The sequence below is a fragment of the Colius striatus genome, chromosome 20 (assembly GCF_028858725.1).
Source record: "Colius striatus isolate bColStr4 chromosome 20, bColStr4.1.hap1, whole genome shotgun sequence".
NCBI classification, from domain to species: domain Eukaryota; kingdom Metazoa; phylum Chordata; class Aves; order Coliiformes; family Coliidae; genus Colius; species Colius striatus.
The window spans coordinates 8,459,195-8,484,330 of record NC_084778.1 but is presented as its reverse complement, the minus strand read 5'-3'; the positions used below and the strand labels follow the sequence as shown (position 1 = coordinate 8,484,330).

The 25,136-nt window shown below is 46.6% G+C and overlaps 1 protein-coding gene across 10 annotated transcripts; it reads left to right on the top strand.

The window, feature by feature from the left end:
* The first annotated feature begins 242 nt into the window (after positions 1-242).
* Positions 243-20,080, top strand: NIPSNAP2 (nipsnap homolog 2). Of its 10 annotated transcripts, none has more exons than XM_062012572.1 (14): positions 243-282; positions 1,443-1,568; positions 2,538-2,684; positions 3,931-4,068; positions 4,717-4,781; positions 10,472-10,611; positions 10,700-10,745; positions 13,504-13,598; positions 15,471-15,541; positions 16,220-16,360; positions 16,762-16,793; positions 18,012-18,106; positions 18,924-19,007; positions 19,793-20,080. In XM_062012572.1, the coding sequence occupies exons 3-14, from the start codon at positions 2,562-2,564 to the stop codon at positions 19,855-19,857; spliced, it is 1,095 nt and encodes a 364-aa protein (XP_061868556.1). In that variant the 5' UTR covers positions 243-282; positions 1,443-1,568; positions 2,538-2,561; the 3' UTR covers positions 19,858-20,080. The 10 variants fall into 10 exon arrangements, with proteins under 10 accessions (XP_061868556.1, XP_061868557.1, XP_061868560.1 ...); XM_062012574.1 differs by having other exon boundaries at positions 251-321; XM_062012575.1 differs by lacking the exon at positions 243-282 and adding an exon at positions 1,203-1,220.
* Positions 20,081-25,136: the final 5,056 nt, after the last annotated feature.

Below are 25,136 nucleotides of genomic sequence, written 5' to 3'. Positions count from 1 at the left end.
TCTCCACACAGATCGGGGCTCCCCATCTCCCAGCCCGGCCAGCTGAAGGCGCAGGAAGAGCCCCCTGCTCCCCTCAGCTGAGGGGAGGGAAGAAACCTCCTCCTCTATAGTACGACCCACACACAGCCCGGCACACAACACTCCCCTGACGGGGCTCGGCGCTGCGCCTTTAAAGGCTCCGGAGGAGGCTCCTCCCTCCCGGCGCTGCCGCGCGGCTGTTCCGGGCTGTGCTCCGCCCGTTCCGGCTGCCGGGGTGTGCGGTGCGGCTTGGGAGCGCTGCCGGTGAGCGGGGCTGCGAGCCGGGCCGGGGGAGTGCTGCCGGTGAGCGGGGCTGCGGGCCGGGCTGGGCCGGGGGAGCGCTGCCGGTGAGCGGGGCTGCGGGCCGGGCTGGGCCGGGGGAGCGCTGCCGGTGAGCGGGGCTGCGGGCCGGGCCGGGGGAGCGCTGCCGGTGAGCGGGGCTGCGGGCCGGGCTGGGCCGGGGGAGCGCTGCCGGTGAGCGGGGCTGCGGGCCGGGCTGGGCCGGGGGAGCGCTGCCGGTGGGCGGGGCTGCGGGCCGGGCCGGGCCGGGGGAGCGCTGCCGGTGAGCGGGGCTGCGAGCCGGGCCGGGGGAGCGCTGCCGGTGAGCGGGGCTGCGGGCCGGGCTGGGCCGGGGGAGCGCTGCCGGTGAGCGGGGCTGCGGGCCGGGCTGGGCCGGGGGAGCGCTGCCGGTGAGCGGGGCTGCGGGCCGGGCCGGGGGAGCGCTGCCGGTGAGCGGGGCTGCGGGCCGGGCCGGGCCGGGGGAGCGCTGCCGGTGAGCGGGGCTGCGGGCCGGGCTGGGCCGGGGGAGCGCTGCCGGTGAGCGGGGCTGCGGGCCGGGCCGGGGGAGCGCTGCCGGTGAGCGGGGCTGCGGGCCGGGCCGGGCCGGGGGAGCGCTGCCGGTGAGCGGGGCTGCGGGCCGGGCTGGGCCGGGGGAGCGCTGCCGGTGAGCGGGGCTACGGGCCGGGCTGGGCCGGGGGAGCGCTGCCGGTGAGCGGGGCTGCGGGCCGGGCTGGGCCGGGGGAGCGCTGCCGGTGAGCGGGACTGCGGGCCGGGCCGGGGGAGCGCTGCCGGTGAGCGGGGCTGCGGGCCGGGCTGGGCCGGGGGAGCGCTGCCGGTGAGCGGGGCTGCGGGCCGGGCTGGGCCGGGGGAGCGCTGCCGGTGAGCGGGGCTGCGGGCAGGGCTGGGCCGGGGGAGCGCTGCCGGTGAGCGAAGCTACGGGCCGGGCTAGGGGAGCGCTGCTGGTGAGCGGGGCTGCGGGCCGGGCCGGTGAGCGGAGCTACGGGCCGGGCCGGGGAGCGCTGCCGGTGAGCGGGGCTGTGGGCCGGGCTGGGCTGGGCCGGGCCAAGGCCACTCCAGGAGCCGGAGTGGATCGCTGGGAGCTGAGCTGGGGCCCGGCATCTCCCAGACAGTGCCTTCCCCTTCAGCGCTACTACAGGGCGTCTGCCAGGCCGGGCCTGGTGCGGGAGGTGGCAGCCGGGGCGGCTCAGTCTCTTCGAACTTGCCGTGCGAGACACCCAGTCTGGCTCTTCCTGGCAGATCCCTTGTGCGCTGTGGGTGTTGCTTATTTCGCCGCCGTTTCGCTCCCTGGCTGCTCACTGTGCCCTTGAAGGTGGCCAGCCCTGTCTTGCAGGGAAGCCTCTCACGCTGAACTCCATTCTCACACCCTGTGGGTTGCACAGCTGAGTCAGGAATGGTAAAAGCAACCCTGAGCGTTGCTGCGTGAAGCATTTCATACTATGGATGTGTCTGTGTATCCCTAAGCTTCTGTTTGAGTGGGTTGCAACATCAAAGCAAGTGTTGTTTAGTCTTGTAAAAATGGATAGATGGAGAATTGAAGGAGTATCAGTTGTGCTTAACAGTGTGCAACTGGGTAGGAGAGACAAGAGTTATTTGTCTTCATCAGTTTGAATGTTGATTCGAGTCTTCTAATGTTTAGCCCATGACTCCTGCAAGACCAATTATACTTACTGTAGGTCAGCTCTGTGATATGTCATTTACACTTTGAGAAGCTTATTGCTTTTCTTAGGTTTCATCAACTCAGCTAATAACGAGATACACAGAAGCAAGTGACCTTTTGAACAAAAGTTACAGGCTGCTCTTTGTTGGAGTCAATCAGACCTGTATATGACAAGAGTTAACAGGTCTGCAGCAAGTTAAATTCATCACTTCTACAGCTACACATTTCTGTTTTGTGAATGTGACAGCTGGTATGACTCAAAGCAATTGTGTGGACTTTGTGGGATAAGGTCTTAGCCTCATACTATTAACACCTATTTTTAATGCCACGCTGAAGGATCTTTCTCTGGTAATGGGGACATGTTCATATCCCTCCTTACCTTGTAAAACAAGGTTGAGGGGGTGCAACATATGGTGTTTTGAACTGCTTATACCTACCCTGTTTTTCTAACAAAGTGTTCTAATTAAGCTGTTAGTTGGGAACAGAAATCATAATTTGAGTATTGATCAGAGACTGGTTATGTGTTTTTGTTAAAATAACATGTCTGCTTGCTTGTTGCCAGGCACTGGATGACCATAACTAAACAATGTCTGTACCACGTGGAGCTGTCCATGCAAAATGGATAGTAGGGAAAGTAATAGGAACCAAAATGCAGAAAACTGCCAAAGTGAGAGTGTCAAGGCTTGTGCTAGATCCTTACTTACTAAAGGTAAAAGCTGGTTATCAACTTATCTTGCATGGTAATTTTTTTACTGTGTGGAGAAATGTTTTATTGATATGACTCTTGGAGTTTTTGCTAGATCTTTACAATGCCAACTCCTTAGGGAAGTTGCATAACAGTTTGGCTGTGGGGATGACTGCAAAGGAGGAAAAGCAGTGTGTTGTGAAGTTAATATTTACAAATATCTAAATGGTGGATGTCAGGTTGGGGCAGCACTTTCTTCTGTTGTATCCAGTGACAGGACAAGGGGTGATGGAAAGAAGCTGGAACACAAAAAGTTCCATTTAAACAGAAGGAAAAAAACTCTTTCAGTGTGAGGTGAGGGAGCCCTGGCCCAGGCTGCCCAGGGAGGGTGTGGAGGCTCCTTCTCAAGAGGTTTTCACAAGCCACCTGGACATGTTCCTGTGTGACCTGATCTAACTGGTCCTGCTTGAGCAGGGGATTGGACTGGATGATCTATAAAGGTTCCTTCCAACCCCTACCATTCTGTGATTCTGTCACTTTTCCTTACAAGTTACCTGCTAAATGTATTTCTAAGTGCTCTGTTAATGCACTGCATTTGTTCTCAGTTGAGAAGGTAAATTTTTGTTGTTTAACACTCAGATTTTATTTTTCACATTGGTTGGGTGTGTGCTTTGGTTTGGAAACTTTGTTATCTTAATCACTTTTACTATAAACTTTGTACCAATTTTACTGTGTGCACAGGTGTAAGCACACTTAGTATTTGAACCTAGGCTGTTACATGCTAGATGAGCTTAGTATTTATCACTTCTTGTCAATGCATTCCAAACACAGAGGTTAAAAATGGTATTTTCTTCATTTTTAAATCAGGGAATCTGTGGTACATGTAGATGGAATAACTTGCCTTTGGTGATCAGAAGGTTAAGGATAGAGTCAGGAATAGAGAATGGGTCCTGTGGATTTCAGTCTTAAAAGAAAGATTGAATTCTACTGTTCTAGTAAGAACTTCTGTACTTGACTTTTCTTCTCCATCTCCTTTTCTACAGCTACAACACCCTGACTAGAGAGATTGTCAGGGAAGGATAGTGCTCTGCTTCCTTTGGCAAAATACAGTACACAGTGGCATTTCTCCATGATTCAAACTGAACCTCATTAAAAAAGATATAAGACTTCTTCTTTGTGAAACAATTTGTTTTATATTAACTACATATTTTCCAGTTGCTTAGTTTTTGAACTCTAATTCCAAGGTTTCCTTCTTTTTTTCCTTCCACAGTTCTTTAACAAACGAAAAACATACTTTGCCCATGATCCGTTGCAGCAGTGTGTGGTTGGAGACATTGTCCTTCTGAAAGCTCTGCCTGAGCGAAGGAGCAAACATGTGAAACACGAACTGGCTGAAATTGTTTTCAAGGTTGGAAATGTCATAGATCCAATAACAGGAAAGCCCTGTGCAGGAACCAGATTCTTGGAGAATCTGTCAGATTCAGAAAACCTGACAGAGGCAGATACTACCTATCTAAGTGAAAAGCTTCAAGAACTTAAAGTTTGTTCAACAGACAAATAGTGAGGAAAATACTTCAACAGAGGGCTTTTCAGCTTGTCTCTGTTGGGGAATCTCTGGGGCCTTGTTTGTTAAATGTTCCAATGAAATCTGTAGTCAAAATGAGTAGTAAAACACAGTTGCTTGTGAGAACAGATGCTACAGGTCGGTAAGCACCTCAAATCTTTAACTGAGAATACAGAGAATATGTGAGTTTAGTGTTAACACTTTATTTTGTTGCATGTAGTTTTTGCCCTGAGACTTGGCAGTTTCCAAAGCCAGCTGCTCACTTTGAATGACTCTTCTGTATGGAGAAAAATAAGAATATAACTGTATAATGTTTAGATTTGGTGGGAGGGTCATTATATGATTGGATCTGTATTTCAGACAGCGTTCTGTGGTTTGTAGGATTCCTTTAGATAATGCTATTAAACTTTTTGAAAGGAAGTGCAGAATTTTAAAACCAGCCACCTGCATGTGTCCTTATTTCCTCTTACAGTTGCTCTTACCACATTGCAGTGTCTTCTAACTTCCAGAATCTCTAACAAAATCCCAGCTGTGCTTGTCTTTGTACTGACAGTAAGGTAAGAGTAAGAACTCTGGGTAGCTTAGCCCAGTTGTCTGTGTAACATGTCCAAAGGAACCATTCAGTGCTGGAAGAGATGGATCTGTTTGAACTTCAGCCAGCAGGAAATGATGATGAGAATACAAAGCCAAAAAAAGTAGAAGTAAAGATGGCTAGATTTAGTCTCATCAGAAAAATGAATTAAAAGCAGCACGTTTTGGGGGAGGGGTGATTTGCTGTGTATGAAACTGGAAGGCCACAGCAGTTAATCATTAAATATCACATTATCCTGCTGCAGCTCTGGGGATCTTGTGTGCTGTTGTCCAGGACATGAAGCAAACAGAGCATGCAACTGTGACAGCAGCCTTGTGTTGATGGCTTTTCATTGAGCTCTGAAGGGGCATCTGCCTTAGAGCCCAGCATGTGTGGGGACATCCATGTCTCTCAGTGGAGGGGAGAGTAGTCTATTAAGGCTGTGCCTACCTGTCATTTGTCTTTGTTTAAGATCAGAAGGTAATCAAGGTGTATATGAACAGAGCTTCTTTGACCTAAAATGTCTTACTTTAAGAACTGATACAGCTTACTCTAGTGCTGTTCCCTTCTATTGTCAGAGTGGTGTAAATCATTTGCCTGTTAGCTTCCTTTGCCTGTACAAAACCCCTTCCAGCTGCCTGCAGGCTGCCAGCAAAGTCCATTTGGACTCAGCAAATTATTTTGGGCCAGGAACAAGAAGAAACTTAAATTTTGTTCAGTGCCTCAAACAAAAAAAAAAACCTGCTTTTCACATACTAGTACTCAAGTGTTATCCTGCATGTCAGATCAATCAGCTGGGGTGTCAGGGCACCTTGATTCAAATGTCTAAATCAGTGATGTGAACATGGCCTCTGAGGAAGTGACTCAAAACTCACGGCTGCTGGGTGTGTTTGTTGAAGTGGTTGAGGTTTACGTAGATTAGCAATGTTGCTGGCTGATGGAGGCCCTTGCCAAAGTGGAAGGAAACCTGGGCCTGGCCCCTGCTCAAATGGATGCAAACACAGAGCTGCTTCCCTAGGCTGAGGGAGGTGAGACCTGAGCTGAAGTTGTGAAGGAACTGGACCCTCTGCACTTGTGATTTGAGCCTTCTGGAAACTAAACATAAAATGTTTGTAGGAAACAGTTGCCTGTTTGGTTATGAGTTGCATCTGCATCTAACTGGAGAGGTAAGTCTTCTGTCCCTGTATTTCCTGTGATTTTTCTTCAGTGGCTGTGAAAATGCTCTTATTTTTTTTCTACAACTGGTTGATCAGAAAAGGACATCAGGTTCTTTTTCAGCTTGCAGGAAGGCTCTGGAAGGGTGCTTTAAGAATTCAGCGTGCCCTCAGATCAAAATGGCATTAAAGGTCCTTAGTCTGGAGCATAACTTGTTTTTCAAAGAGTGATGGCAAGTGTGGGTTAAACTGTTTTCAGAGGCACCACAAACATTGTACCTCACTGATGCTGAAGCACATGGTGTGTGTGACTGCTGATAGAGAAATCACAGTGGCAGCAGGTGCACTGTGTGTAAAGAAAAGCTTTGCTCATTAATTTTTCTCTGGCTTTTTTGGCTAGTTGCTTTTAGAACCACCCTTTATTAAGCCAAATTCCACATTTATGCTTCATTTCAAGTTCTTTCAGGCTTTGACTCTAGCACACACCACCTATACAGCCACATTACAGACTGCCCTAGCTGCAGCCGTGGGAAGAAAACATCCCAACAGCGCCTGGGTGAAACATTTCCGTGGGGCAGCAGGACTCGGCCCTGACCCGTGGTTGTTTCTCGCTGCCCTCAGGCGCGACCCCCCTGCCCCAGGCCTCGCCCCCCACGCTGGGCGCGCGCCGGCGGGTCCGGGGCCGCCTGCGCATGCGCCTGGGGCGCCCCCTCGCGGCCGGCGGCGGCGCCGCAGCGGTCAGCCCGTCTCCGGCCCAGGAGGGAGGCGGCCGGAGCAAGATGGCGGCGCGAGTGCTGCTGCGGCGGAGCCTGGCGGGCGCCAGCGCCCTGCCGCGCCTCCCGCCCGGCGGCGGACGGGCCCTCAGGTGAGCCCCGAGAGGGTGGGAGGGGGCCGCCGAGGGAGGCTGGAGATGCAGCCACTGCCGTCCGCGTCGCGTCGACCCCCCCCCGCCCCCCCCCCTTTCCCCTTTGCTGCTGGGAAATGGCGCCCCGCTCGCCGGGCAGCTGACGGGCCGGGCCCGCGGGGCGGGGAGTGCGGCCCGCTCGGGGCGGCCGTCAAGGTCACGGGCCCCAAGGCCAGCCCCTTCCCTTCTCTCCCCCAGGTCTGGCCCTGGGCGGCGGGCAGCGGCTGCGCCGCTGACCCGCTGAGCCCGTTCCTTCGGCTGCACGGACCCGCGTCTTCTGCAGCGCAGCGCCGGCTGCCGGCCTGCACAGCCACCTCACACCCGTGTGTGCCTGCTGCTGGGCTGCACAGCCACTTCACACCCGTGTGTGCCTGCCGCCGGGCTGCACAGCCACCTCACACCTGTGAGGTGCCATAGAGCATCCCAGCTCCACTGAGCAACACAGTGCATGGCCTCTGTACCGCATGTCCCTTGGTTTGAGGTGTGTGGCTGCACACACAGCACCCCTTGTTGTCAGGACACAAAACAGCTCCATGCTCAGGGTCCCAGCTTGCATCACTGCCCAACATCTATGTGTTTTTGCCAGTGTCAGGGTGCATGGCTGTGCACATCATTATCATTATGGATCCCAAAATGTGTATGCATACTTTGGGTGTCAGGGCATGTCTGTTCATACTTCCCTGAGGAGCTGGGATGTGTGTGCATGGGCATACAACCCCCCAGCACTGGAGCACATGCACAGACACATCCATCGAGTTTTGGGGTACAGACATTTGCATGCCCACGTCTGATGTGCAAAGGGTCGGTGATGGGCACACACACACACAGCTCTTGGGCGCAGATGTGCACCCCTGCAGAGACACACAGTCCCTGGGCATTGGAAACAAAGAAGAGACCAAACTGGGATGGGTGCACACATGTTTTTTCCTTCCTTTGAGACAGGGAAAGCTGCTGTCATGAGCCTCAGAACATACAGCAGCCCCAGTGCAAGACTAAAGGCAGTGCTACCATCAGCTTCTTAAAACAGAAGCGTAGAGAGATGTGTAGAAGATATGTTGTGAGGTTTTACATGCATGTTTTCGTGTTTTCTTTCAAATAAACTTTGACATATGTTTATACCACAGGTCAAAACCTGTCAATTACAGACAAGTTGCTTTTCTTCCAGGCAAACACAGGTTTCTACAGAATCTAAATATCTGACCCAGTGACCTCTCACCCAGTTTATATTTTGTGCTAATGCAGAAGCTGAGGGGGATAGGAGTGCTTTCAGCATTGTTTTTAATCTAAGCCAGCTGTTCAGTATGAGCACAGTGTTTGCAGCAAGAAAACTAAACCAGTGTCATTTGTAGGATAAGAACTTGCTAGCAGACTCCAGCAGCACCTTAAAAGATTATGCGAAAACTCTTTAATGAGTATTGTTGCCAGAAAATAAAAACCAGTGGAGTGTGGTGGTAATCCTGTATAGTGTGTCCACATTCATTCCATGTATCTAGGCACATTTTCATTAGTGCTGTTTGGGTTCTGAAACAGTTGGATCCAGAATCTGTTTTACATGGAACAGTATTTTGGGGTGTAATGTTAAGAAGTGTGTTAAAAGGAGATCTTTGGATGATGGATTAGTTTTGAACTAATTTGTGGTCGATGCTCACAACTGACAGTCCAAAGAGTGGGATTTAATCCCTAGCTAATTCCAGAGCTAATCTTGGATTATACTCATTTGTCTCATTCATCTTCAAAGTTTGCTGCAGACAATAATCCTCATAGGAGAGTGTTGTAAATGCTAGTTGCTAACTCCATTTGATAAAGGGAGGAAACAGGGTAGTTTACAGATCTGAGTTGGAAAAATGAGCACTGCAGGACTGGCATTGAGTTCTGTCTCCCTGAGCCACATTTGCTATCCAGTGAGCATTAAGTGCTCACTTCAAGGGAGGTTTTTAAAACAACTTGGATTATTATTAGGTGGGGCTTACCCCCTTCTGTCTGGGGCAGCTTATGTGTCTGTGGCACGTGATCGAGCTGTGACAACACTGGCTGCAGTCACCTGTGCCTCACCTCCATCTGGAATCAGATAAGTCCACTGCAAGCAGCTCTGTACCCTCTGTTCTAGTGACAGCCTTATTGTGGAATGCCCTTCTCAGTGCTCGTGCTCAGGAACAGCTGCTTAGCTTTCAGCACAGAAACACGTTTACGCCTTTGCCAAGGGCCAAAGAAGGCACTGCTTTTGATAAATACACCAGTAATGTATTTACCAGTTCCTTTTGAACTTGGAAGGACGTCTCAGCTGCAGTTGTTCCTTGGTTCTTACAGTTTCTCTGCTGTGAAATACTTTTCCTTTCCTCCATCCTGCTTCCATGGGGTGAACCAGTTAATTTTGTTAATTTCAGACTCTGGGACTAAAAGGTTGGTTATTGAAAAGCACTGATGGTGTGAGCTACTGCTTTGTAACAGAGCCAGACATACTCATAACAAGATTGTTCCCAAAGGAAGTTCAGAGTTTTGTACCTTACCTTTTTTCCCTGAATGATTGTCACTAACTTGATGTAAGGAAGACAGCTTTATAGCTGAAGATTGATGGCCATCTTCTGTATCTTCTAGTCATTAATTAAGGGTGAAAAGTTGACTTCTGAGTCAGGAAAAGGTTTAAATTTCCATCTGTGGTGCAGCATTTTTAGTATGTCAGAGAAACGTTTCAGTATTTCAGCAGAAACCCCATAGCAAAAAGAGGCAAAGTAGAGGAAGTACTTTTGAGAAAGAAGAAGAAAAAAACATTTGAGCTTGGAGTCCCCTGTCACACCCTGTAGAGACCCAGTTACATACCCCAGCTTGTCCTTCTGCACAGTTTTTGGTGACCATAGGGGTCTTCTGTCAGCTGGAAAAGAGAAGAATAGTTCCTTTAATGTCATTTTAGAGAAGCACAACTCTCAGTGTAATATTCTGGGAAGGAGAGGAGCAGTGAGATTTTGAAAGTGTACTCACAGAAACTGCATACAAATCAGATTAACTGAAATTGCTCAGTTTCGAGGAAAGGGAAATTGTAACTGTTGTACAAAGACTGAGGCTCTGCACCTCACTTTGAATTGAAATATTTGCAGCCCATTTGTTTCCTGCCACTTGCCATTTTCCCCAAATTCGACTTTGATTTTCCTTTTTCTCTTGAAAGATGTGCTACTGAACTTTTTCCTTTTTTAGAGCTGTATTTAAGGAACATATGGCAGTTACTTTCCTATTTACACTGTGCCATTTTTTCCTTATGCACACTGTCTTTATGCTCTTTTTCACTCTTGTCTGTGTACATCAGGACAGACACAGCCTTCTTAAGCAAAGACACTTGATTAGGGAGAAGATAAATAGGCAGCAAAAGCACCATCCACCCATTCCCTGCCATGAGCATGAAGAACAAGAGCAGATAGTGTGTGGTTGACTGCTCAGCTCTGTCTAGTGAGGTGCTTTGTGTATGGGGAAAGAACAGCCTTTGGCTCGGTGAGTTTTAGTACCAGGCCCATGTGTAACTGTGGTGTGATACTGTTTGCATTGAGCTTGGTTGCACCTGTCTTCCCTTCTGCGTGGACATGTTCAAGACATGCTCAGTGACAGTATGATGTGCTTGTTCATGTGTAGGGGGCTGGCATCTTCAGCTAGCAGACCTCGAGAAGACAGTTGGTTAAAATCGCTCTTTGTTCGCAAAGTCGATCCAAGGAAAGATGCTCACTCGAACCTTTTAGCCAAAAGAGAGACCAGCAGTCTGTATAAACTACAGAGTGAGTGATATTTTTATATTTAACATTACCATTTGTTTCTTCTGTCTGTGCATTTCTCACTCAGTGTTTCTCAATGCTGTTGTTTCAGTTCACAATGTAAAACCAGAATGTCTAGATGCCTACAACAAGCTTTGGTAAGTTTGCGTGTTTTAGACCTGTTGATTTGTACACAAACTGTTCTGAAAATTGGCAAATATCATCATCATTTAGAGGGGAGGTGGAAAAATTCTGCTGTTACTTTCAGGGTATGGTGTTAAATAGATCAGATTATTCCTTGAAAGAGGTGACAAAAGATACTTTGCTTATTTCACACCGTGCCTTCCTTCTTGGAGGTATCATTTTCCTAAGATGCAATTTAGGATGATGCCTTTTGTGAAAACATTGGTGACATTTGTTGGAACAGCTCTCTCCCTCCTCATTGATACCTGACTGTTGCTGGTCATTCAGGTAGGACCTGGTATGCTAGCATGTCCCACTCCTGCCACCTAGGAATGTGCTGAGTGTGGTGATGGTCAGCAGGAAGAAAAAGGAGAGATCACTAGCAAGTAAAGCTACATGCCAATATTAAATGAAAGTATAACTTTGAGGAGATTTTAAAAATCCAAGGATTGGAAAAGACCTTTAAGACCATCCAAGTCTGACCACTAACCTAACACTGTAAAGAGCTATGGAAGTCCTTGGCTAGGATCTTTGCACCAGGCTGACATCCTCTGAAGGGAGCAATACTATTAGGGGTTTTACAAAAAGTTACAGCTTTATCAAATGTACAAATTAATAACATTGTAAATTTACTGCTATAAGGTCACAGTTGCAGAAATGTCAGTCCTGTTCTGCCTACACAGTCTCTGCTCTGGAGCCAGAACAGCTGCCTTTTCGAGAGCCATACGTTTCAATTTGAAAACATAGTGAGCCTTACACATTTCAAAACAACTCTTGAACTGACAGCCATCACCTTGTCAGTCAGATAAAACATTCTTGGCATAGTGATACCCTGCTGCCACCAACTTTGTGAGTGTGGTGGATGGGTTGGGAAGGTGGGGAGGGAGTTCACGACTCGCAGGTTTTGTCCTCTGTTCTGTTACTGCTTGGCTGTACTGCCACGGGCAGGTTGTCTGACATCTCTGTGCCTTCATGTGGTGAGCTTTGACATGAGGCTAGATAACCCAAAAACTCGTCCCTTTGAATGTAAAAATACCATTCAATCTTAAGGTATTTTTAGCTTTTGTTGTTTTAAATGAATAAATATGCAGGGAAGCACAGTTATCACTCAACCAGCCTTCTGTTTAAAAGCTTAATATAAACATGGTCAATTGTACAAGACAGGGAACCACTTCTCTGCCTTACCTCGTGAGCTACTTGATATTGAGTGAAAGCAGAACCCTTTGTGAGGAAAGAGGCAATAGCAAAGAACAAAACTGCTGACAGCAAGCAGATGAAGTACTCCTGGTTTCCAAACCAAAGCAGGTTTAGGTCTTCCAGGGGAGGAGAAAACTTCAGAATGGAGTAATTAAAAAAACCTAAGCCTCTCTGAGCTGCTTCCTAAATTAAAGATGAACAGGTTAATTCCTTATTCTTGATCAAATCAAGATTAGTCACTGTGTGTTAATAAAGAAGTAATTATTAAAGACAATTGCAAGAGTACGTCATGAATCACTGTGGTTAAGGGCCCCTTCTGAAGAATTAAGAACAATGATTGTTAAAAGGAATAAAAATGGTATTCAGAAGGTATTCTGTAGGTGGGTTTTTTCTGTAATTTTCAACAGTGTATTTAGGATTGCTGTAATAATGTAACAGTCCTGTTTAAAGCTGCCTTTCTAGGATCTCACTATGCTTTGCAAAAACAAACTGATGGTGAAACACCCCTGAAAACATCCTTAGAGAGTCATCCTGTCATATTATTTACACAATGTAGTGAGAAAAACTGAGGTGCAAATTGGTAATGAGATTTGCTCAAGGTTATCTAGAAAGTCAGTGGCAGAATCAAAGGGAAAACTCGAATCTAGTGACTCAGCCCAAGACCAGCCTGCTCCCTATTATTTGATACTGTGCAGAGACTCATTGCCTGTGAGCCAAACTGAGTAATAGGAGTAATTAATTATTCAAGGGAAAACTATTAAAAGTTCAACCACACTAATTGACTTATCAAAATAGAGTGCAAAGAAAGCTGTCCAAACCTCAACAGCAATCAGTACAGCTTAATTTGCTAATACTAATGTAGGCCACTTCTGAAGTTTGACAAGGTGTGAGAAATACAGGAAATAGTCAAACTAGACATTTTATATTGGAGATCTTTGAAGGCAGTTTCATTGTATACTGTAATGGTAATCTGCCTCAGAGTAAGACTACTTTCTGAAATGGTAGAAAGCAGTAAGGCTGCCTCCTGTGACATACAGTCATTGTTTCATCTGTCGAAACACTTGCGTTCATTAATTCGCCTCAACAGGATGAATAGTGTTATAACTGGTACCAGAGACTGTCTTTTCCTGTTTCTATGTATTCTACCTCCTTTGATAAAGAAAAGCTTTTCCTAAAGCAAATCACCCACGTGGTTAGGCAGCATTTTCTGTAAGTGAGGCATCCTGACATTTATTTTCCTAACGTGCTGGATAACCTTTTAGGTGATAGGCATAGTCTATTGCATCGAAAGAATTCTGCCATGCTCTGTATTTGTCATGCAGCCTAAGAAATGGTAACACTTGCCTTGATTTCTCCTAGTGTTGTAGCAATCTTTCCCCTGTGGAGCAGATTCTTGTATTTCAGCTTTCTCTTCTGAAAAGTAGAGCTTGTGAATTTTCTTACCGTAATGATAAACGTGTGGTGATTTGTTATACATATCAACTGTAGCCTCCCTGAAGGAAATGCAACATAGTGTTTGTATTCCTTGTTTTCAAGTCAAGAGGTGCTGCCAAAGATTCATGAAGAAAAACACTACCCATGTGCACTGGTGGGGACTTGGAACACGTGGTACGGAGAGCAAGATCAGGCTGGTAGGAGATAGAAGTACAACAGAATGTAAAACCATGCGAGTGAAACGTGTGCTTGGCAGGTTTCTTCTCTTTACCTCATCTCTGTTGACAGCAAACCTTAAGCAATGTATACAGCAAGGGTGTGTGTGCATCAATTACCAGTCTTCCCATTAACATTTACAGTGCTTGCTTTTTGTCTTGCTGAGTTTGACAGTAAAGCATTAATTCCTAAAATTTGTCTTGTTGTTTCTACACTTTGATGTTTTCCAGGTGGTAGATTAACAGTTTGGGGTGAAATGTGGTCCTGTAGCATTTTGTGGGCACAGGTCACATTCCTGAATATTTAGGTTAAAGGCAAAAGCACAAAACCACAGTTTATATTGCATTGGCCACCACAAAAGTTTTACTCAGGCTTTTTTGCTGTAATTGCTGTATGATAATGAAATGCAAACCACTCATGCCACCTGAAAAAGTGATTGCATTGTAAACTCAACAACAAGCTAGGCCTTTACTGGAGCAGTGTAAAAATACTTCATGTCCAGATAAGGACACTGCCTAACTGTGCAGATTGAAAATGCACTGGAGCTAGAAATTACTGAAGAGCTGCTACAGAGATAGCTATGAAGAGTCTAATGTAGAGAGAGAACCTGAAAAACATCCCATGCTCTGGGAAATTGAAAGAATGGGAAGCCATGAATACAAGATGTGCTGATACTCCTTACATAGTTTCTTAGAGCTAAGCTAGTATCAATGTCAGTGCTTCCTTACTGAAACATATACTCATGTGCACATTAACTTTTCCTGCATTCACAGCATGTTGCAATACTGAAACTGAACAAAAGCGAGGAGACAGCAGTAGCTAAAGCAAACCACATCCCAGAAGCAATTGTAAGAGTTGAAGGGAGGCTGGGGAATGAAGACAGTGGAAGTGAGAATGTCTTAGCCAGGTCTCGTTCGTTGCTTTCGTAATATATTCACACAGACTGTATTTGTAATTGCATCCTGCCTCAAAAATGTTCCTGCAGTGCACTAAAGCAGACTATGGGGCTCTGGCTGGTTCAGTACTTTTGCCCAGGCCGTGTTAATATAAGGTGGATATATCAAACTTGCCCGGGGGACATGACAGCAGATGCAGGTGCTTTGCATCTGAGCTCACTCTCCTGGAAGAAGTACAGGACTGCTTTAGAGGAAAGAAAATAGCTTTTGTGACTCTTTGAGGTGAAATATTGTTGCCTTGCTATACTAAGTGTTTGTAAGTAAATCTTACTGTGGCTTACTAAAGGGATTTCTTATGATTTATTAAAGAGACAACGCTTTGAAACAAATCAAATGCAGGTACCTGTTCTGGAATTGGTTTATGGGGAAAATCCTAGCAAATGTGACAATTCTAGCATGTGAGCTATCTTCTGCATTTTAAAATGTAATATTTATCTCAAAAAGAACATCTTCATCATTTTTCATGTCCTACAGAATGTGTGTTGCTCTTTGCACTTGGCTAATTTTCTGAACTATAATGTTTACCTCTCTGTTGCTCTGAGATGCAATTGGAATAAAACACCTTTTTGAAATTAAATCATCCTCTGAAACTGAATGTTAGTTTCAGCTACAAACATGTGAAGTCATTACATCTTACTAGCATGGCAACAAAAAACTCCTTTCAGAAATTTCCCTGTTATCTTGAGAGTAGATTGCAATATTTTCCAACAGGGCAGGTTTCTTAAAGTGTTCAAGTATGTAGGGCTTTCTTTAATGAAATTCGACTTTTAAACCTGTTCCCTGATCCCTGTTTTTGTGTAATTCTGTAGTATGAAGAGCATTTTATATTGTGATATTCCATCAGGTTTAGCACTGGTCTGTGACATCCCTGACGAAGCTTCCTTTTCTCTGTTTCAGTTCACCTGTGGAGGTATGAGGGAGGCTACCCAGCTCTCAATGAGGTCATGAGTAAACTCCGTCAAAACAAGGTAAAAAGAATCACTTTTGTTAAAATTGGTTATTTTACCCAGAAGAGAACAAAGAATAATCAGACCAAAACACTTCTTTTTCAATACCCCTCTTTTGCTTGAGTATGTCATCACTCACTGCAAACTTAGAAACCTCTTTGGAGAAGGGATTCACATTCAGAAATCCTGAGGTTGACACCTGAATACAGAATCCCAGAATGGTGGGGGTTGGAAGGGCCCTGCAGAGCTCATCCAGCCCAACCCCTGCCAGCAGGGAACTTGCTGAGGGTCCCTCTGTCCCTTCATGCAGGTGGTTGATGAAGATGTTGAACAAGACTGGCCCCAGAACCCCTACCTGTGGAACTCCACTGGCCACAGGCCTCCAACTCGATTCTGTGCCATTGATCACCACCCTCTGGGCTCTGTCATTCAGCCAGCTCTCCATCCACCTCACTGTCCACTCATCCCACACTGCCTGAGCTTTGTGCTGAGGATGAAACACTCAGTTCTGTGAAAGCATGCCACTTGAAACGTTCAAATGTGCCCGGAGAATTTAGATGCCTTTACACTTTTAAGGATTTCAATGGTTCCAAACCCCAAGATAGCATTAAAAAAGTAATGAAGCTACCTTATGATATGTTACTTTTTGGTATTGTGAGGCATAACACACAGTCTGACAGTAATCACGTTGCTTTTTAGGAGTTCACAGAGTTTCGCAAAGAAAGAGGTAACATGCTTCTCTCACGCAAGAACCAGTTGTTGTTGGAGTTTAGTTTCTGGAATGAACCTGTTCCCAGAGAGGGGCCTAATATTTATGAACTGAGGTCCTATCAACTTAGAGTAAGTTTAAATTTTTCTTTCTATCTTTTAAGCTCTGGGCAGCAGTAACATTTCAAAGCATGGTTATAGGATACGGATGGGAAACAGACCTCATCTTAAAAGTCTGGTTCTTAGCAAAGCTGGTGTTGCATGATTGCTTCCAAAGTGTGGGGTCCAAAATAAAAGCAGGCTTCCAACAAGATGCCAGTTATCTCCAGAGCTGAAAACCCTGCATTTTCATCTGGAGGAAACATCAGGCACATGACTGAGAAGTAACACATTAAGGAAGCAATATCATTACAGATTATCGTAATGCCCTTCCCACTTGAAGTGATGTTTTCTGCACACAAATGTTGTGAAAATTGTCAGAGTTTCTACTTTTCTTTAAGCCACAATTTTAACAGTCTGTTTTGTTTTTGTAGCCTGGAACAATGATTGAGTGGGGAAATTACTGGTGAGTGTTGCTTTAGCACTTGTGTTCTCCTGTTTGAGAGATGTAGGTTTAAAAAGCACATAGTGGACGTAGCAGAATGGTAGCAAAGTATTTCATTCTCCTAATTGATGGCCTGCTTCTGTACTTAGGCAACTTGTAAGATAGTTTTTTAACCTTTAACTTATCCCTTGAGGAAAGGAAGAGGAATTCTGTGTGCAAACATTGTGGGCTTTCCTTCTCATCACCCTTTCAGTTTGCTGTAATATAGCAGAAGCTATTTCTTTCTGGCAGAAAGCACTGCTCAGTGAAGAGTGGCAGCTTGAGGCTTTGTTGGTCTTTTACAACTCCTCTAGAAGCTGACTGACTTGTCATTTAAACTTACTTTTAGAGTAGTGAAGTTGCTTCTTGGAAAAGCTACTGAGCAGCACATCTGTATTTTAAGCTGTAGGCTAAAATCATTTGAGACAGTCTCCTGTTGAGTAGATGCCTGTGATTTTGTCTTATTTAAAACCAATATGTTTGTTTCAATGTAGATTCATTGCCTTTGCAATTCTAATGGGTGATGTTTAAACAGTTTAAGGTATTTTCAGTTGTTTCAACAAAGGTTTTTACTTGGATTTTAGACATGTCATTGATATAATTTATTTAATTACATGAATTTGATTAAAGTAAATAGAATTTAGGGGTTTTTTTACCAAACAGGTGTATCTATAGTGGTAGCAGATCTGTTTTAGAAGATACAACAGATTTCTAGTTAAGAGAAATACACATCTTATTTACACTGTGAATTATGGAGTGTTGCAAAGGACAGCTGCATAACAAAGGTCTCTGGGAATAAAAATGTTATATTCCACTACCACAAAATCTGTGGTGAATGAGTGTGGCAAAGACAATATAACTGGGACTCAAGGGTTTCGTTTTAGAAGAGCCTGCAGTAAGAACAGCCTGTCCCTTTACACTGTTGCAGCAGTTGTCTTTATACTGAATCTAACATTGAAGAATGATTGGGGCACTGTCTGGTGGAACTGTAAGCCTCCAGTTTTGACTCACTGTGGCAAGATCCATAGGTGTATTTTAAACACTTAGTGCTGAAAATGGGTGTATCCCAGACTTTGGTCCAAATTCCTGAGGTGTACCACAAATACTCTTTAACATTTTATCTTAATTTCACCTCCGTTTTCCTCTCACTTATTTCCTACCCAGATCTGCTGTTTTAATGGCTGATTTGTCTTTCTGTAGGGCTCGTGCAATTCGTTTCCGACAGGATAACGATGAAGCGGTTGGGGGATTTTTCTCACAGATTGGACAGCTCTACATGGTTCATCACCTTTGGGGTAAATTTTTCTCCTTTTTCCCTCACCAAGTCAGCCCCTAACAGACAGATGGCTTTGCCCAGGAGACAAGATCTTTACAAAAGGCAAAGAAGTGTCTCAAAAGGGTTCTTTTTGTTCTACATCAGCGCTGTTGATGTTGTTAGTTTTTGTGTGCATGGCTTTATTCTTAGCAAGCAGAGGTGAACATTTTATGTTTTGTTTTGTTTCCATCAACAGTTTGTCATGGCCCTTTCTTACTAGGGACTGCTTGTTTGCTCTCAGTAATGTAAGCATGACAAGCCACGTCCTGCCATCTCTTTTCTGTGTCCCCATTCATGCTGAAGACGGGTTTGTACAGATTAGTTTCAAGCACACCTGCAAAAAGGAAAGTCAAGCATTTATTTATATTCCTGCATCATGGTATCTTGCCTTTCTCTGGTGTCAGACTCTACAGATGCACAGCTGCTTTTCACATGTTTTTGGTTGTTTCAGCTGGAAAAGACACATTGGTATTTCTTTTAGAAAACATACAGTGTCAACCTCCTGTCTGAGCAATTCAGAATGTTCTATTCCACCATTAGAAATCCAACACCACTCATGCAATCCCGTGCTCTTGCATTGTCTGTCTTACCTTTGTCAAAGACAATCTCTCTCTTCTCCAGTTCCTTCTGTTTGTGTTGCTTTGGGAGCTTTTCCTTTTTGTGGAGAAGAACTTCTGACTTTTTTCCATCCCAGCATTTGCAGCCTCCAAGTCATGAACTAGAATAAGGGAGCTATTTGTGTGTAGAAGGAAAAGGAGTTGCTTCTAAGCTTTATGCTTGATGTTTTCCCTCACCAGCTTATAAAGATCTCCAAACCCGAGAAGATATAAGGAATGCTGCGTGGCATAAACCAGGCTGGGATGAACTAGTCTACTACACAGGTAACCTATTAACTTTGTTGGAATGCTGGAGGGAGACTTTGTGCATGTCATCGTTTTTGTTCCTCAGCACATTACACAGTGATAAAGTTTTGCATCTCTGGTGTGTTCTGTGTGTCAGTTTTTCTGCTGTAAAGGAAAGGAGGGACATTTCACTAAGCTGTAAAGTGAATTTTGCAACTGATCCTACAAACCTGGAAAAGTTACCTAGTTGCAAAAAAGGTTGATAGATTGACAGTAAATTGTACAGGTGCCTCTCCTGTAGGAGAAAAGACTTGTGTAAATGCTTCCATTTGTGTCCAGAATTTCAGGGAGACAGAAGTGGAATCTATCTGAAGTTATTCCCTCTGATATTTCATTAAACATGGGAGCCTTGTTAAATGCATTCCTTTGAAAAAGGAATTTAGACTTTGGAACCAGAAGCCAGGAGATGTTTGAGATCAAAGACAGCTTTCGTAACAGAACTCACCAGAGTATGCTGAGCATGTCACATTTGGGCTCCATGGGATACATTTCAAAGGAGGTATCCTGGAAAAATGTAAGGTGACTTTCATTATGGTGAAAAGGAATAGAAGTGTTTGTCTTCAGGGGAGCAGGCAGATGATACTGAAAAATCACTCGTTCTCAGGAGTACTTCTTCAGTTACAGGAATGCTGGGGGTTACTGGTGACTTGGCATGCACTAGCGAGGAGAGGAGTTTGGAGACAGCAGTATCTGTTCAAACTGAGTATGCAAAACTGCTAATGATCTTTGGTAGTGAAATTAAACCTTGTCTCAATTTTTTTCAGTGCCCCTTATTCAGGAAATGGAATCCAGAATCATGATACCATTGAAGATTTCTCCACTTCAGTAAAGTCCCTGGTTTCTTTGTGCCTACATAGTTGAAGTAACAAGTATTTGTCTTAAATTTATTTATGGTATACCTTGTATATCATGGTCTGAAATATAAAAGTACTGTACTGACCTTAGAGACTTCTCTTCTTCAGAATCTCATGACCTTTTGCTCTTAGGATTGTAACAGGAGGAAAAAAGAAGGACTGTAATTAAACGGTTGACTAATTGAAAACGAGCACAAAGACATACGCGAGTTCCTCTGTGAGACAGCTCTCAGGTGAAGTATGGCACACAGTATTTAGTATCTTCTGCCTCATAGATAATGCTCAGTGTTCAGCAACAGCAACAGAATGGAGCATTACAGCTGCTGTGGCCTTTGTGGAGCATTACAATAACTTCAGATTCTAAAAACAAACGTGGGAGTCCTGAAACAACAAGTTCTGAAGCCCTCAGGCAGCTCTGAAGCACACTGAGCTGTTCTGGCAGGCCTGAAATAAGTAAGCAGCTTTTAATTTACAAAAGGCAATCCTTACTGAGGACAGTACTGTTTGTCAGGTGGTATCTTATGGACAGAGAGTAGGGCATCCTGGTGTGCAAGGACTCTGAAGCCTGTTGAAACTAAATGCACATTTGTGTAGATACCTACATCTGAGATTCATTTTGTCAAGTGTGACCTACAGTTTTCAAAGAGACCCTGACAAGATGCGGTTGTCACAGAATCACAGGATCACTGAACTTGCAAAAGACCTTTAAGATCATTGTGTTCAACTGTTCCCACGTGTGGCACTGCCACGGCCATCTTACTAAACCCTGTCCTTCAGCCCCACAGCTCCAAGGCTTTGGAATCCCCCGAGGTATGGGGGCTCCACCAGGGCCCTGGGCAGCCTGTGCCAGGGCTGGCCAACCCTTTCAGGGAAGACGTTCATAATATCCAACCTAAACCTCCTCTGGAGCAACTTGAGGCTGTTTCCTCCTGTCCTGCCACTTGTTACCTGTGAGAACAGTGACTGACCCTGATCTCACCACAACCTCCTGGCATGCTGTCCCTCAAACACTGCCATACTGCTCCCAGGCTTCTCTCTAGTGAGCTTTGTTTTATCTCTTTCCTCCTTCAGGTCTACTTTCAAGCTCTCTCTGAGCCCTGCTAACACCTGTGCAAAGATCATTTTCCTGCTTTCCCATAGGTGCACCCCGTGTGGCAGCTGCAGGACTGCTGTGCAGACTGACCTGTTACCAAAACCCAAACTTTTGCTGGAGGCAGCATTGAGGAGTTGGCAGCCAGGGGCAGAACCCAGGGCTGTCCTGTGAGGATCCTGTCTGCTTCTGCCTCAGCCAGGCTTCCCTTATTTTCCCCTGTTCCACCCTCTCTCTCAAGACACCACTTCACTGGGAAAAGCTGGAGGTGTAGAGCAAAGGGATTTGCAGAGGCACATGATAGACACAAACAGAAATACTGCTTTCAATCAGGTGTCCCACTCACCCTGTTGGGATGAAAGCAGTCAGCCAGCCCAGCCTCAGCAGGAGATTGTTTCATTTGATGTGTTGGGTCCTGGCAATGTGACTGCCCTCCTGGGAAATGGCTGGTTCACTCATTACATTGAAGCTGCATGTGCCTTCACACCCAGAGCAGCATCAGTGGTGTCAGAGTCCTGTGAGTTCCTTGGCTTACAGCTGCTACCTGCACAGAAAAATAGCAGTGAGGAACACAACACCCAAAGCCCTTGGCACAGTGTGGCTGTGTACTGCAGCTGCTGGGGGTGGCACACCAGTGGGAGATGTCATTAGAAGAGCTGCAGTTGTTAATCCCCCCTCAGTACTAAAGGCTGGTGAGTGAGCTGCTGCAGAGGCCAGCCAGGTCCGTGGATTTACATGTCCGTCTCTTGGAAACATATCGCTTCTCCTCCAGAGGAACGGGTACCCTGGGCTGGGGATGGGCTGGGGCACAGCAGTTTGCAGGCACAGAGGCTCGTTGCTGCTCTGTGCCCGTGGCCTCGCAGCCGCGTTCCCAGCCAGGCTCTGCAGAGGGCGCGTCCGCCCCGCCGGGCGCAGCGCGGAGCTTCTCCAGCGCTGCCGCAGCCCAAGAACGGCTGTAGCTGTTTCACTGGGGCTGCGATGGGAAACCTGGACTCTGCTCTGCCTCAGGGTTTCTCTAGTCTGTCCATGCCACGGGATTCCCCGGAGCTGCTCAGCACTTCTAGGGCTCTGTATTTGCTTTCAGTCAGTTACTGAGCCTTGGTTCTGTACCCTCTCTGTGCTTCAGCAGCTGCTTCCATTCCTTGTGGCTGTGTTGTAATCAGTAGGTGGTCAATATACTGGCAAACAGTGACAGCACCTGACCATCTTGCTCCATCAGCTGCCACTGTTGGGTGGCAAGTGGAGGGACTGTACCTGTAGCCCTGAGGCAACACTTGGACAGCATATTGCATTTCTGGCCAAGTAAAGCCAAACTGGTCTTGGCTTTCTGAAGAAAAAGAAACCATTAGCAAGATGTGTTACCATCTTCCAGGGCTGCCAGTTCTGGCTGGCTTTTCTTTCTAAGAGTCACCCTGTTTGGTACCATAATTGCAAAGGAGGGGATGACCTTATTGAACTCTCTCTAATCTACAGCCATTCTCCAAGTGCCATCTGGTTTTCCAGTAGGCCAAATAGGATTATTTAAGGCAGTCATGCTTTCCCTGATGCTTCCCACTTGCTGCAGTGCCTGAACAGTTTGGGTACTTGCCTCCTCCCCCAGCACATGATGCTGTTTTACAGTTGCACCCCAGCGGGCACAGGCAGCACCACAGGATCCCGCTTTGGGAACCCACACAGGATGGTTATTGATGGAATGGCAAATCCCACTTGCAAAGTGTGGAAGCAGAAGTGGCTAAAGTTGCAAACACTCCAGAGCTGACACAGAGAACAAACCCCCATCCTGCTGATTTGGCATTAGCCAGGCAGTGCCTGGCCTTGAGCGCAGGGACCAGGGCCATCGGCCTTCATGTGTGAGCAACAGCTTTTGCCATTGGTGAAACGTTTCTCTGTGGTGATCCCATTTATTTCTGGGTACAGGGTTATCCCACATTTGTTTCCCTGTCAGCCAGATGTGCAGGTGCTCCTGAATTCCAGCCCTGGTTTCGCTCAAGCTGTCTGCTGGGACGCTGCACTGCCTGTAGTGCTCTGATGACCGCCTCACTAACGGCTTTTAGCGAGGCAAGTGCTCTTCAGAGCTGCATTTTGATACTTCTCATTGTTCTCCCCTGTCTGGATTGGGCCCCATAGCCCACACATGAGCCATCCCCACGTGCCACAGCACAGCAGAGCTGCCACCAGCACAGCCCACACGCCATGGGGCATGGCCACTGTCCCCAGCGCTGCTCTGGGCTCTGGGGGCACCCAGGAGCAGGAGGGAGAGAGTCTGGAGCCCCTTCCCACAGCACAGGGGCCTCTGCATGAAGCTGGGCACCAGCCTAAGTCTCCTCTGGCTGCAGGGCTGGAGTCTGGGCCAGCTGCAAGGGGGTCATTAGAAGGGGCAGGGAGATGATGAGCACAACAGCCCCGTGCCACACTCCTCCCTCCCAGGATCACAGCTGAGTACCCAGAAATGTGGCCTTCAGCAGGCCTTTTCCTCATCCTTGGTCACTGCTTCCCCCTGTGTCCATTAAAGGACAGATATTCTCCTTTGCCCTCTTTTTGTTGCAGATGTATTTATAGAAACAGTTTTATTATCTTGTATGGCAGTACCAGGTTAAGTTCTAGTTGGACTTTGGCCAGTCTAATTCTCTCCCTGCATAACCCCATGACCTCCTTGCAGTCCTAAACTGTTTCCTGCCCCTTCTTCCAGAGGTCACAGACTCCTTTTTCCCTGAGTTGCAGCCACAGGTCCTTCAGCCAGGCCTCCCAGCAGCCTCTCTCCTTCCCCAGCAGCTTGTCTTTGGCACATGGGGACAGCCAGCACCTGCATCTTTGAGATTTCCTTCTTGGAGACAGTCCAGCCCTCCTGGACTCCTCTGCCCTTCAGGGCTGCCTCCTGAGGGCCTCTGAGCAGGCTCCTGAGCAGGCCACAGTCTGTCCTCCAGAACACCAAGGCAGCAGAAGAGCCTTAATTTTGCAGGTCTGGCTTCTTTTCTTCCCACATGAAATACACTGCAGTCTTGCCTTTGCTTGAGTTTCATCTTGAACAAAGTCAATGTTTGATCTGATTCTTGTCTGTTTTCATATTTTTTCTCCCTGATGTCAACTAATCATGGGGTTTTACTGGGTAAAATCCTGTCCTATACTAGCTCAAAGTTCCCAGCTTGGCTTATCAGTGGGGCAAGTGCATCATTTCAGCTCTTCCTTCTTGTTCATGAGACATGGGCAGTTCTGTCATCTGGGGCTGCCATTTTTCCAGACTTTTGGGATGACTGATTGCCTGCAAAAGGGGAAAAAGGGGATGATGCTATCAGCTTCCAGTCCTTGCTATTTCTCCTAGTATCCTCCCATGTTTCTACTTCCCAGGGAATTGTCCTCATCACCCCTCATAAGCAGCAGTCTCAAAAGATGAAAATGCTCTGTGAAAGCATTGGCACAAGGCTGTGTTCCCAGGGCACCCAGACTGGCAGAGGATGCTGCTCTGAATGTTAATAGCTCTGTGGCACAGAGTCCCCAGCATGGCCTTCTGACCATGGCCTTGGTGAAGTGACTGCACTTGAAGCTTGTCATGGTGTTTGTAGGATCAGGGCTCGTAGCTGTAGCTGCTTAGCTGGGTGTTAGATTATTGGTTTCAGTGGCCTTTTACTTCAGTTGAAAAAATGCAGCAAATGGAAACACTTCTGCCTCAGAACTGGAGAACTGCAGAGGAAAGCACTCAATGAGGGCAGGAGGAGTTGGTTCTTGTTCTTCTCATGCAGTCTGGGCTAAACAAAAGTATGATTGTACATGGGTTGCCCTTGGAGCTGGCTGAGATTTTTCTCAGGAAGAATTTAAAAGAGATTGTCTTCAGTCCTCCCAGAAGAGTCCTGGTGAGCCTCCTGCCAACTATTGTTGTCTTGGCTTTTGTGCAGTCTTTTAAACTCTGCACACAGACACTCAGTGCAGCTGCTCACACGGCTGCCCCTCTCTAAAAAGGCATCAGAGTCTGGGTTCTGGGTTTATTTTCTTTTAACCCTTCTGCTTCTCCAGTATTTAAATGCTGTGGTAACTTCAGTTGCCTCACTGGGTTGGGAGGGTTTTTTTGCCAAAAGGATTAGATGTCACCCCTGAGAGCTGCCAGTCATTGCTCTCTGGGATTTTTGTTAACCCCTCTTTTCCCTGTGTCCTTTCTGATGATGTTGCAGA